At 34.1% G+C, this 13107-nt stretch overlaps 1 protein-coding gene across 1 annotated transcript; it reads left to right on the forward strand.

The window, feature by feature from the left end:
- Positions 1 to 5316: 5316 nt before the first annotated feature.
- LOC134254684 (uncharacterized) lies at positions 5317 to 12876 on the forward strand (the record flags this gene model as incomplete). Its single annotated transcript, XM_062737227.1, has 12 exons — positions 5317 to 5483; positions 5768 to 5848; positions 5928 to 6057; positions 6311 to 6504; positions 7619 to 7753; positions 7933 to 8147; positions 8349 to 8552; positions 8883 to 9041; positions 9341 to 9499; positions 9849 to 9956; positions 10059 to 10239; positions 12617 to 12876. Coding segments are annotated over exons 4-12 (1614 nt in total), but the record flags the coding sequence as incomplete, so codon positions are not given.
- Positions 12877 to 13107: the final 231 nt, after the last annotated feature.

Consider the following 13107-nt stretch of genomic DNA (forward strand, 5'->3'; position numbering starts at 1 on the left):
AAAAGCAGCTGCAAAAAAAGAGCGTGTAAACCGGGCTTAAAGACTGTGTGATTCCCCAGTATCTTTTATTTTAAAGTCAAAGGGGATTACATCGAATCAGTATAAGAATGAGAACCTCGTCGATATATCTAAACATTGAATTAAAAACCATATCAAGAAACTTCTTTATAATAAATAGTTTTTGAATAAAATTTTCTTCAAACGAACACAAAAAGCTTTACTAATAAAGGGTGTAACTATTAATAATAGTTCCCTCAGTATTCTTTACGAGTATTGAAAGGCTTTATCTGCAATCATTTCATACGTATTATTTGTCAAAACTCAGACATTTCATTAATTTCAACTTTGGATCCCTTGTAGGTACCATCAGAGTGTGGAACCCCGCTATGTATATTTTATCATAAGAGTTTTTCTATAGTTTGGCATTCTAGGAATATGCATAGGGAGACTGTTATATTGCATTGCATGCATTAATAACTAAATCAAGATCTGAGACTACAGACTTGTTACTTCATTAGGTCTCTGATGAATGATTAAAACTATAGAGAATGATAAGAACGCGTTCCTCCTGATGATATGCAATATTCCGAACTAAAAGTGTAACATCTGTACATCAGTTGACCCCCACGGATAATTATAAAATCTATGAATAAGATCGTTTGCTGCAATTTGTACATCAATTTATACATGTATCCTTTTCAGGTTTGTTATAAAAAATTATCAAATTGTTTGTACAATAGAACTTAATTCATTAAAAATCAAAATTATTAGCTTCATGAACATTCCAAATAAATGTTGACTGTATTAATGTAATATAATGATGATAAGAAATATAAATCTTCAGATATACATGTAAAAATGAGACGCAATACAGGCAATGCTTATAGAAGTTTCTAAAATGTATATTGTAAAATCACTTAGAATTTTTTGGGTTTGAGAAAGAAAATTAAATTAACTCGAGAATATTTGATTTAATTGTCTAAAATGTATACAGTTTACCAGTACTTGGCTGTAACAATTTGTAGTTCTCTTACGCTCACCTGAGTAACTTTAGCTCTTCTTGTTCTTTATCAACAAATTTTCCTTTATATTCCCACGTTAACTTTGAACGCCCATATGGTTGCATCCTACCCCCAAAGCGTCATAATTTGAACAGTATGTCCTCATCCAATTTTTATTTGTTTTCATTTTTTCTGCATGGAAAAAGGGGTGGACTTTTTCAGTTAACTTAAACCCCTTTGACTTGTAAATACTATGTGTCAGGTTTGATTAAAATTTGCTCGGTGGTTCGGGAAAAAAAGGTAAAATTGTAATGTTTTCGACGACAACGACAGACAACGGACAAATATTTATCGGTAGAAATCACTTCAGCTTTCCGCTCAGGTTGACTAAAAACAACAAAATGAAACAGTTACAGTTTTTTACCGATACTGCTTAAAGAAGTGTTTTTGATTACAATATATAATTTTCAATCGTACATTGTAAATATGCTTTAATATCTTCTAAAGACAAAAAGAGATTTATATGTACTGTAACAGATGAATTTACTCTAATGCTCCATTGTAATGAAATGAATCTCTATGTCTTCTGTTGTATTGTGATATGTGCCTATGAATATACATTTTATGATTTGTGTTGAAATAATATTATTATTGAAATATGTCTTTCATCAAGTCTTGACACAGTATAAATCTAATTTAAGATATATGGAATATTTTCTTTATAACAAAAAAAAAGGACAGGGTGTTATAAAAAGGGGCGTTGGTCTTAATTTTTTCCGAATTGTTCATTTCTTTAAGATTTATCTATTTATTGATTCCTTTAATCATTTATGTACTTATTTATTTTGTTTATTTATTTATTCATTTTATTTATTGATTGATTTATTTTATTTATTGATTGATTTATTTTATTTATTTATTTCTTATTTATTTATTCATTTATTTGTTAATATTTATTTGTTTACATTTATTTGAGTTTTTTTATTTATCAGTTTGTCTATCTTTTTATTTATTGATACTTCATATAATTATTCATTATCTTGAAATACAAGAGATTACATAACTACAAGCCGATACGTAACTTTTGGCCTACCTGAATTTTGCTAATTGCCTCTCTCTTAAAACGATGGTAGTCACTTTTCGTTGATGAAGAATGTTCTGAACTTCACCTCTATTACCGTAACCAACGCTCTGACAGGCAGATCTCAGTTACCTATTGTTTAAAAAACACATCTTTTTTTCTTTCAATATATATGTGTTACAAAAGCCTAACAAACCGCGGCCATTAATATTTCATTTGACTAATGTTAACAGCGGGTTGGACCCGAGAACTCGGATGATTTGTGAAGCTTTAAAGAACCTTAATAACCCGGTAAAGTTGAGGACACATATCATTATTTTTTCGTATGTCCAAAGTATGCGAACGCCAGAAATGAATTTTTAAATAATTTTTTACAATTTGATAAAATCCACATACTAGATACACATGTCTTATTATGGGGGGTTGAATCACTGAGTGCTGCAGAGAATGAACGTCTCTTTTCTTTTGTTCAAACATTTATTAAGCATTCTGGTAGATTTCCTTGTTAATTACTGTACCTATATATTAATATATGAATTTGTTCAACTTTTATATATTTATACATATATGCAAAATGCATCAATTTGTTTACTTTTGCAAATTCTGAATCCTGTATATAGCATGTTTAACTGTGATAATATCAATGTGTAATTTACATGTATAGGGAGAGGGCGTTATAAGTATTCAGTACTTGTGCTCAATCCCTTTGTAATTATATTACAATAAAATATGTTCAAATCAACCCGGGTTTCGTCCGAGACAGGAGAACATTGTGATCAGAGAGGTGAAACGATGAACGAATAAACCTGTACATGTGATGTGTATTATTTCAAAATGACAAGCACCTGCGATCAATTCCAATGAAGTATTTTAAAATTTCTGCAGCATTGTTTTGTTATTAATTTAGAAGTATGAACAAACCTTTGGAGTTTAAAAGCGTCTTTAAATCGACAAAAGTAGCAATGTTTAAATAATGAAAAATAATAATATAGAAATTTATTTAGCGTGGTGCCTAACAAACTTAGTTATTATAATATCATATATCGATATACACTGATAAAATCGAATAAATAACTTCTACGACATTGTATAAACGCTAAATATTTGTAAGTGCATAAATATTGGTCATATAACCATTTTTGTAAAGGTATAAAGTAATCTACTTAGATATATTTAATTACATTAAATATGGAGAAAACAGCATTCAAGCCCACAAATTTATTCAAATAAAATTCAGGAGCGGATCATAACGGACCTCTGGTATGGGATCAGGTGCCATGGAGGTGTCATTTATGACATTCAATTTAAATAATTATAAAATTTGTCAGTTTAACAATTTTTGATTGCAGATATATTGTGCTTAATAACAGTCTGGTTTTTTTCGCTCAGATATGACAAAATTCCAACAAGAGGATGTCTACTTAAAACAGAAAACGTACCAGCTCAAATCAAAATTTTTACTTTTCATAAATTCATGTTACATAATATTACAATACATACACAAAAACCTCACAGACCTAATTACACCCTCACAAACTATACCGTTTCAGAAGAACATCCACTGTAATAGATCTATACACACGTCAATACTTCCTGAAGATATTCCATTGAACATTTGGAATAAATCTAAAAATTCACACTGATATACATGTATATTGTGGAGTGTGATAAGTATATGATTATATATTCTTTTGGCCACACATATAAATGAATTTTTATTCAATTAGGCGATTTTCTTAGAAATTTATAACAATATCTTGAAAGTAAAAAAGAATGACCAGTGTAAGAAGTAAATATGCAAAATAGTAGGAATTGAACAAAATGCTTGTTTCGATTCTCTTTCGAACGCTCTGCTCCTGATATATACTGTGTGAAAGGACTTTTGAGTTTGAATACTGCATGTTCGTTTTCTGCAATCATTTCAAAGAGATGGTAGCGGATAATTGCTACACTAGTAAGAAAATGTAACAATTGAATAGCGAAAGTCATTTAGTTTGTCACCAAATTTAATTGGTCCTTATCATCTATAGTCAGTCAAATATTCCCATATGAAACAGATGTGGCAATATTTGTGAAATCTTTTATTTCGCTTTGACCTGAAAAATGCTAAGATGAGAGATGATTGAAAGTAACTATTCTAATAGAGGAAACATCGTCGATATTTCTAATATGGAATACAATGAAGCGCATTGAAGTGGTAAAATTTTCCGTGTGGACGAAACGTTCTGAGTCATGTTTTGAACGTCAGTTACAACATAATGACACGCCCATATTTTTAGAAACGAGAAAAAAATATTCGTCAAAATGTTTTAGGACACCCCAATCTTCGCGAAAAGCAATATGAGTTACACTGTAAAATGGAGCTTTAAAAATTAGAAGAGAGAGTTAGAGACTCCCTGCTTCTGTAAAATACAAACTGCAACGAATATGTACGTATTTTTGAACTTATCATGTCTACTGATGTTACCACAACACATGTTTCGGTCGAACACGTGTTTACTCGGTGTTTATTTAGACCGACAATTTCATTGGCTATTATATTTTGGAAAACCTGTTCTACAGGTATTCGAATAAACAAATTGACAGTTTTGTCCATTTCTAAAGAAATGGGCGTGTCATAAGATGACAATAAACGTTCTAAAGATAGCTCAAAACCTTCCATTCGAACGGAAAATTTTACCACTTCAATGCGCTTCATTGTATATGTGAAGGCCAAAGCAAGTGTTTCTTTTGTATAAGTTTTTTTTACAAGTTCTTTTCAAAAGAACATTAAAACAGGTCCGCTTATAAAGGCACCACAATTAGTGCCACGAAGATTTATACATTTGTACATTTCACATATATCTACACACCCTTTCTTACACACCGTCACACACACAAAAGACGCAATATCCCCAATTCCAATTTGGTGCTCGACGGAATTTATCAGGAATAAATCTAGAAATTCACCCTGATATACATGTATATTGTGGAGTATGATAAGTATATATATATACAAAGATAAGGTATGACTATTTCATCCGTACACATGCACTCAATATCTCAGAAAGGAGAATGAAAGAGTTTTTATTACTTATTTACTGCTCAAGGTATGTATTCTAAGTAAGATCAGACTGTGTTTTATCTAACTTCTTATCGTTTTTCTGCCATTTGTAGTTATATATGTGTCTTTGTTGTGTTTTCTGTGAGAAAGAGCAAGATAATTTATTTTTCATTCTTTATGACATAAAGTATGTTGCCTTTGGTGACATACGGCCAGCACATCCACCATTGTCCAAATGACTGCCACTGGAATGGTCATTGCGACCTTCGCAGAGGTCACTGTACCTGTTATGACGGTTTCTATAACAACGACTGCACGGGGGACTGTGGATGTCAAGGTCACGGAGTGTGCAAACCAGGTAAGCAAACTTATATACAAGGTCAAATCATTCATGCAGCTAGTAAGTTACTTATCATGATACTAGTATCTTGCAGAATATACAACATAGTCATTTAATTACAGAACAAAGCTTAAACATCTGAAAAAGTTTAAATTTTGAATTTCTTTATTCTAAATATTATAAAATTTATTAATAGTAGTTCAGCTTGTTGATTTGAATTCACGTGTTCGATCATTATTCCAATGACGGTGCTGTTCACATTATTAGAATACTCTTCAGAAAACTCTTACTTTACATTATAGATCACACTTGTCATTGTGATGAGGGGTGGAAATGGTCGGATCACGACAAAAAGTGTGTCTGGGACTGCCACTGTTCTAACGGTAAAATATAGTCATGAATATTTTAATTTGGAAAGCCTTTCTAAAGATGGCGTCATAATCGGTTGATCATGTTTAACAGGTCAGTCTTGCATAGCGCCGGGAGTCTGTGGATGCAGTCATGCGTGTCAGCACGGTACTTGCTGGAATTCTCAATGTGAATGCTGGGAAGGATATAAGGGGGAAACTTGTGATACACTGGATGTACATATGTTAGTAAAGATAAGTAAAAAGAAGTAAAAGTATAGTGTTCTTTCTGACTGTGTATTCAATGTAATAAAATTACATATAAAATTTCAAAATATTACCAGTATTTCACACTCATGCATAATTGTGTTGCCCAGTAGATATTTTCATGTGATGACCTAAATTAAAATTTCATACCTAGAAACCTTTACAAAGACGTGTTCGTTATATTTCAAAATCGTTTTAGTTCCAACAGGGTTTGGGAAATCTTTTTTTCAGCATGGCTAATAGGAATTCCTCGGTCGGAGTAAATCTCGGGGGACTAACGTACTACTCGTCTGAGATCAAATTTGTCGATGTGGCCAAAGAGTCATCTAAGTGGATAACTCAACGGTGGGGGAACCATACTTGGGACAGCCATGAACTAGCGACAGTTAATATGAGGCACGATGGATATCCTGCAAGTTTACCAGGTTATTTTATGTTAAGAAATTCACATGAATTTGACACCAGTAAATGCAAATTAGTTTTCTTTTTATCATCATAAAACAATTAAAAACGAACGCGGAGTACTTCCTTAACTGAATATGAGCATTACTTGCTTTCAAGTTTTAACCACACTAAAACTTTATCTAGAGCATGATTGTAGTGATTGGGTTACTGATGGGCTTTCAGTCTCTTTGAGAAGTCAAAGACTTGTCACTTCAGTTTACTTATCGTTTTATATTATCCCTCGTCTGGTGTTTCCATGGAGCATATCTTTGTCCTGTTCGCGCTTCCTCTTGTTTACTGGATTTTTTCTTTCACTAATTACTCACTAATATAATCGTGTTTTGGTTGTGCCTACATCACTTAGTCTGGGAGGAGGGATATTTGGAAAGTAGACTCTCCAAAAGAGCTGAGGCCTGTTCAACAGAACGAACGTTCTCCAAAATTCCTTATACTTCCAACAGAATTGTTTGCGAGTGCTCGCTCTATTGAACAGGCCTCTGATTACCTCTTTGGGTAGGTAGAATAAACCAAATACATAAAAAGGTTACGCTGGTAGCTTTAAGGCCTATCTGATCGATTCAGATGTGTTTTTATACAAGAAAGTAGAAGAGAAGAGGTAATAAAATGAAGCCACTCTTCAAAAAGGGAAACACCATAGAAAGCAAAGGTGAGGAGTAGCGCATTAGTGGAAACGGGGTAGTCTAGAAGAATTGTGGTGAGGTACTGGTGACAAAGTAATCCTGAATGAAAATGAAAGAACCTCATACTTCACAAAACAATGTGAACTCTGGCTGTTCCAGGAACACAGTACAGATTATTTTGCTCAGGAACCACGGCCTGTCATATTGATTCCTGTATACATACCTCAGAGAGAATAAGAGGAAGATATATAGAGAATCCTTGTCCCTTTTAGAATCCAAAAGGGTTACATTTTAAATAATAATTTTAGGTACATTGTATGCTATAGTAACATATGATTGCTTACGTACAAGATAAAATATGTCAAAATGCAAGAAAATTATGTCAAAATGCAAGAAAATTATGTGAACATGCATGTTACCTAAATTGTTTAGCATTACTATATTTGCTGTGTAGGTGATTTGGCCCTTGAGAAGTTGGTTCTTCGTGCTTTGTCACACCCACCTGCCGGAGTTTACACGATTCTTTATGATGGTGAAGGAGACATTGAAATCAATCTTCTACATTATCAAAAAGTATACAATGGAAAAGGTACATGTATACAAGTAGTTCAATTATTCTGAGAAAAACATGCTTCTAAGCAGTTTTGTATTCAAATCAAATTCTCATGTTCTATTATGTTAATTATGTTTACAATTTATGAATTGAAATTTAAAGTTATATCTACCCTTTTCTTCTAAATGCCTAACCTGTCTTTCTTTTGAATATAGGACGAATGCTGATCAACGTTACCATTGGTCAATCTGGTATCGGTATTAGACTTCTGCGAACCAATCCGGCAAACCCCCTCCACAATCTACGTGTCATTCTCCCAGGGTTCGAAGGAAGACATGAACATTTTCCATATTATCCGTTATTTCTCGAGAGTTTGGTCAGATATTCTGAGTTCAGATACATGGATTTCCTTCACACAAATGGACACACGGTGAGTCAGTGCTATTAAATTATCCGTGATTAAGTATCTGGACAGTTTCTCTCTCTCTCTTTCTCTCTCTAAACACACTATCCTTTATACTAGCTGCTTCCTAAAACAAAATTAGAAAATGTCAATATATATGACTAACTTAGGAGATTCTATTTTGAATTGTTTGAGATTATCTCTATCTTCATTTTTTTTCATAAAAAGCCTGAACCTACAACATGGGATAAACGAAAACTCACAACGTTTCACACCCAAGGAGGCACAGAGGGCGGTGCTCTGGAATACGCCATCTTATTGTCTAACATGCTGGGCGCCAGTCCGTGGTTTAACATGCCTCATGCAGCAGACGATAACTTTGTCAGGCAATTTGCCAAAAAAGTTAAACAAACCCTACGACCAGATTTAAGGGTTAGATAAAAATGACCTTCATCCTTATTTTTTAGTTTTTTTTTTCATTTTATACATAAAGCCATCATATCTCAAATACTGTAAAATCACATATCTCGTGGAGTAAAAATTTCGAGGTTTTGGTGAAAAAAATTGGTTTGTGGGGATTTGATTTCATGGTTGGAAAATGTTTAGTATTAATGCATATGATGTACATTTCGTGGTGGGCATAAATTCGTGGGTCTCCCCATACCTCGAAAACAACGAAAATTAAACCCCACGAAAATTAGTGATTTCTTAGTATTTGAAAAATATGGACATAGAAAGAAACTCGTGACATATATCTTTTAGGTATATGTGGAGTATTCCAATGAAGTGTGGAATGGTATATTTCGTCAGAACCGCTATGCTTCAGAGATGGGCCACAGTCTGGGGTTAGATTCTGGTTGGAAGGCTGCTTTCAAATATTACAACAAACGCTCACATGAAATGGCACAAATATGGAGAGAGGTATATATTATGTAACCACAGATATCGGCTATCGTATGTCAGGCTGTATATGGTTCTCGGTTTACAAAGTTTGTTGTTGTTTTTTTAATTTTTAACTGATTTAATTTCATTACCGGTACTCCGAATTGTTTGAATTTTATTTTGATATCGATATTTAGTTTGAAATTCATGTTCTTATTGATAGTTTTTCTTAAATTATGACCATCAATATTGTTTGCATTCCTTAAAGAAAGGAGTTACTCTCTAATTTTGCATTTACAAAGCTCGTTTCTTCCTGCATTTCTTTGATGTACTTGCAGATTTATGGTGTGTCTGATAAACTAGTCCTTACATGGGCGTGGCAGACAGGATATCAAGATTATACCCGGCAGGCTATAGAGGATCTGGGAACAAGGCTCAACGACTTTACAGCTCTGGCTATAACGGGATACTTTACTTGTGACTTAACCTCCAAACACGTACATAGCATTGTTTCAGAATGTTCAGAGGCCTGTTCAACAAGATGAACGTTCGCGAGTGCTTGCCAAAATTCTTATGCCTCCAACAGGTTCGCGAGCGCTCGCTCTGTTGAACAGGCATCAGTAGTTTTGGAGCATTACGAAATTCTTTATGATTAAAATCTAATTGATCTGAATAAAAAATTCCAAACATGCTACAATGGAAGAGAGAAAGAAAGATTATGGTACAAAGGAGTGAAATTTACTCTAAACACAAATGTAAATTTTTGTTTAATTTTGCAAAGAAAAAACTCTCTTTAAGCGTTTGTCATTTTCCTTATTTGTCATGTTTGTATTCCATGAATTACAGATTTCCTCAATACCAACTATGACTTACAACGAAGTTTCGTCTCTATGTACTAACTACATTCAAAACAAGACCAGATCATCCTTCTCTTATTTCGTGGGTCTTGCAAAGGTACATAACGTTCTTTTCACACGTATGAGCATTTGTTTTAATTTAAGTTGCATGTTTGGTGAAGTTTAATTCTGTCGGCAAAATCTGACAATTTTGTTTCAGGCTCATAATGTACATTTATTGATGTACGAAGGAGGACAACACATTGTAGAGCACGCGCCTCAACACGAACAAATAACCAACAAACTCATGGACATCAATAGAAATGACGTCATGGAAACTTTGGATCTCAATCTTTTAAATGTTTGGAACGACGTCGTTATGAAGCATAGCACTTCAGTAGGTAAGCTAACAATGGACTTATTAATTAGCTATAGATTTATAATACAATACGACAAAAGAAATTATTTTGGATAAATGTCTGGTTTCCATGAAAAAACGCAGGTATTTTAGGTCACCTTAACCGGAGGCTCAGGTTAGCTTTTTAAATGTGCCCGGTTCGATAGATCGGAGGCGTATATTGTTTTTGACCAGTCTGTTTGTCTGTTTGTTTGTTTGTTTGTTTGTTTGTCTGCAAACTTTAACCTTTGCCATAAGGTTTGAACCATGAATGGTAGAGACTTCATATTTAGTATGCATACTTCACTAATTAGTTTCTTTCAAATGACACTAATATTAATGACCTTGTGACCTCGACTGTGACCTATATGCTAAAAATAGCTTTTCTGTCTGCAAACTTTAACCTTCGCCATAACTTTTGAACCATGAAAGATAGAGACTTCATATTTAGTATGCATACTGTACTAACAAGAGGCCCACGGGCCTTATAGGTCACCTGAGTATTTTGTAACAACTTTCAAACAATTAAATTTGGTTCGTGTTTTAAACCAGAGGCCATGAAATTCACAATTCACAATTTTGAAAGAGGCACCACTGCTTATCAAAATTATAAACTTAGCATGCTTACTCTGTTTACTTAATAACCAGAGGTAGATCAAAGTAACAAAGAGAAAATGCACTTCCACTTTATACCCAGTTGTGCACCTGACACCAAAGGAACCACTGACCCAGGGGCCACATATTTCAAAATTTTGCAATTTTTATCATAAAATGGTTAATTTATACCAAAGAGCAGATTTCAAAGCATTAATTTATTTTCAGACTATGTAACCCGCCCCCCTTCCCACTCTGACCCAGGGGGCATAAAAACCGCTTAGCTAGATGCACCTTTCTTCATCATAAATATACTTGGATCATTGGCATAAAACCCAGAAGCAAAGGAAAATATTTTCAAAGAATTAATGTATTTTTACTATATAATCAACAGAGCCCCACCCTAACACCAAAACCCCTGACCCTGGGGCCATAAAATGCATATTTGTATAGGAGGCACTCTTGCTCATCATAACTATGTGCTTAGTTAGTTTATTTAATACCCAGAAGCAGAGAAGAAGATTTTCAAAGAATTAATGCATTTTCACTACAAAATCAATAGAGCCCCGCCCTAACACCAGAACCCCTGACCCTGGGGTCATAAAATTCAGAATTTTGGAAGAGGACTCTTGCTCATCATAACGATGTACTTAGTTAGTTGATTTAATACTCAGAAGCAGAGAAGAAGATTTTCAAAGAATAAATGCATTTTCACTATATAATCAATAGAGCCCCACCCTAATACCAGAACCCCTGACCCTGGGGCCATAAAATTCACAGTTTCAGAAGAGAGACTCTTGCTTATCATAAAGATGTGCTTAGTAATTTTTTTTAATACCCAGAAGCAGAGGGGAAGATTTTCAAAGAATAAATGCATTTTCACAATATAACCTATTTAGCCCCGCCCTAGCACTAGAACCCCTGACCCTGGGGCCATGAATTTCACAATTTTGGTAGAGGACTCAATGCTCATTACATTCATGCCAACAGTTTGCCTGCTTGATGTCCAGGAGTAAAGAAGAAGATTTTTAAAGATTGCAGTAATTTTAGTGGTTTTGGCCCCACCCCTCAGGCCCCAGGGGGGCGGGGACCATGAAATTCACAATTTTTGTTCCCCTCCACCCATAGATGCTGTATATTAAATTTGGTTGAAATTGGTTCAGTGGTTTCAAAGAAGAAGCTGAAAATCTTCAAATGTTAACACACGACGCACGACGCACGACGACGGACAAAAACGGATAGCAATAGGTCACCTGAGTTACTCAGGTGACCTAATAAAGTTCTTTTAAATGACTCCAAGGTCAATGACCTGGTGACCTTAGCTGTGACCTATATGCTAAAAATAGCTTTTTCATACCTTCGCCATAACTTTTGAACCATAAAAGAAAGAGACTTCATAGTTGGTGTGCATACTCCACTAATCAAGTTCTTTCAAATGACATCAAGGTAAATGACCTTATGACCTTGACTGTTACCTATGCTAGTATGCTAAATATAGCTTTTTTCGAATTTTGATGCCGGCGAGCGCATAGTGTTTCTCAAACACATCTTGTCTGATTTAAAAATGTGTACCTCTAGATGGCTGTATGGTTGTCGTTTTTAAACTTCTCATATTTTGACTTATGAAAGGCCAGTTTTGACCAAAATTATGAGAAAGTATCCTTTAGTGAAGGGGTTTTAAAGTTTAAATTTGTTCAATTTTATTCCTATTTAACAGTCAAACTTTAGTCGAATGAGAGAGAGAGAGAGCTGTCTGTAGCATACTGTATTCTTCTTTTATTTTTTAGGTGGTTTATTTAACTACTTTTCATCATGTGGCCAATACTCCAAATACGGAAGTTGGGGAATGTTAGAATACACAGGACAATCCTATTCCTCTGCTCCTAAATACAGGGCTGTCCAAAAGTTCATTTCATCACAGAGCCAGAATACTGAAGTGGCACCCAGGTGTAGTTTTGTGGATATAGGAACTGTTAGTTACGGGTGTTTTCTGGTTGGTGGTAGGCCATACTGTGGTTCTACGGTAGACAGGGGACAAAAATGGTCTGTAAGTTTTCAACATACTCTTTCTTTACTAGTATTTAAGCTGTTATCTATTCTGTACTGTACATGGCATATTTAAAAGCAATACATGTTATATGCCATATTGTAAAGCCTTTAGTCTGACCAAAGTCTGTTTATTATTGTTATGAGTTACATGTTTCTAACGTTTATCAGGCTACCGGTATATTAGTAAAATACAACACGATATCTTTGTCAATTATACTAAACTACATGC

This window comes from Saccostrea cucullata, unplaced genomic scaffold (genome assembly GCF_032062105.1).
Source record: "Saccostrea cucullata isolate Sc308-1 unplaced genomic scaffold, CSIRO_AGI_Scuc_v1 ctg531, whole genome shotgun sequence".
NCBI classification, from domain to species: domain Eukaryota; kingdom Metazoa; phylum Mollusca; class Bivalvia; order Ostreida; family Ostreidae; genus Saccostrea; species Saccostrea cuccullata.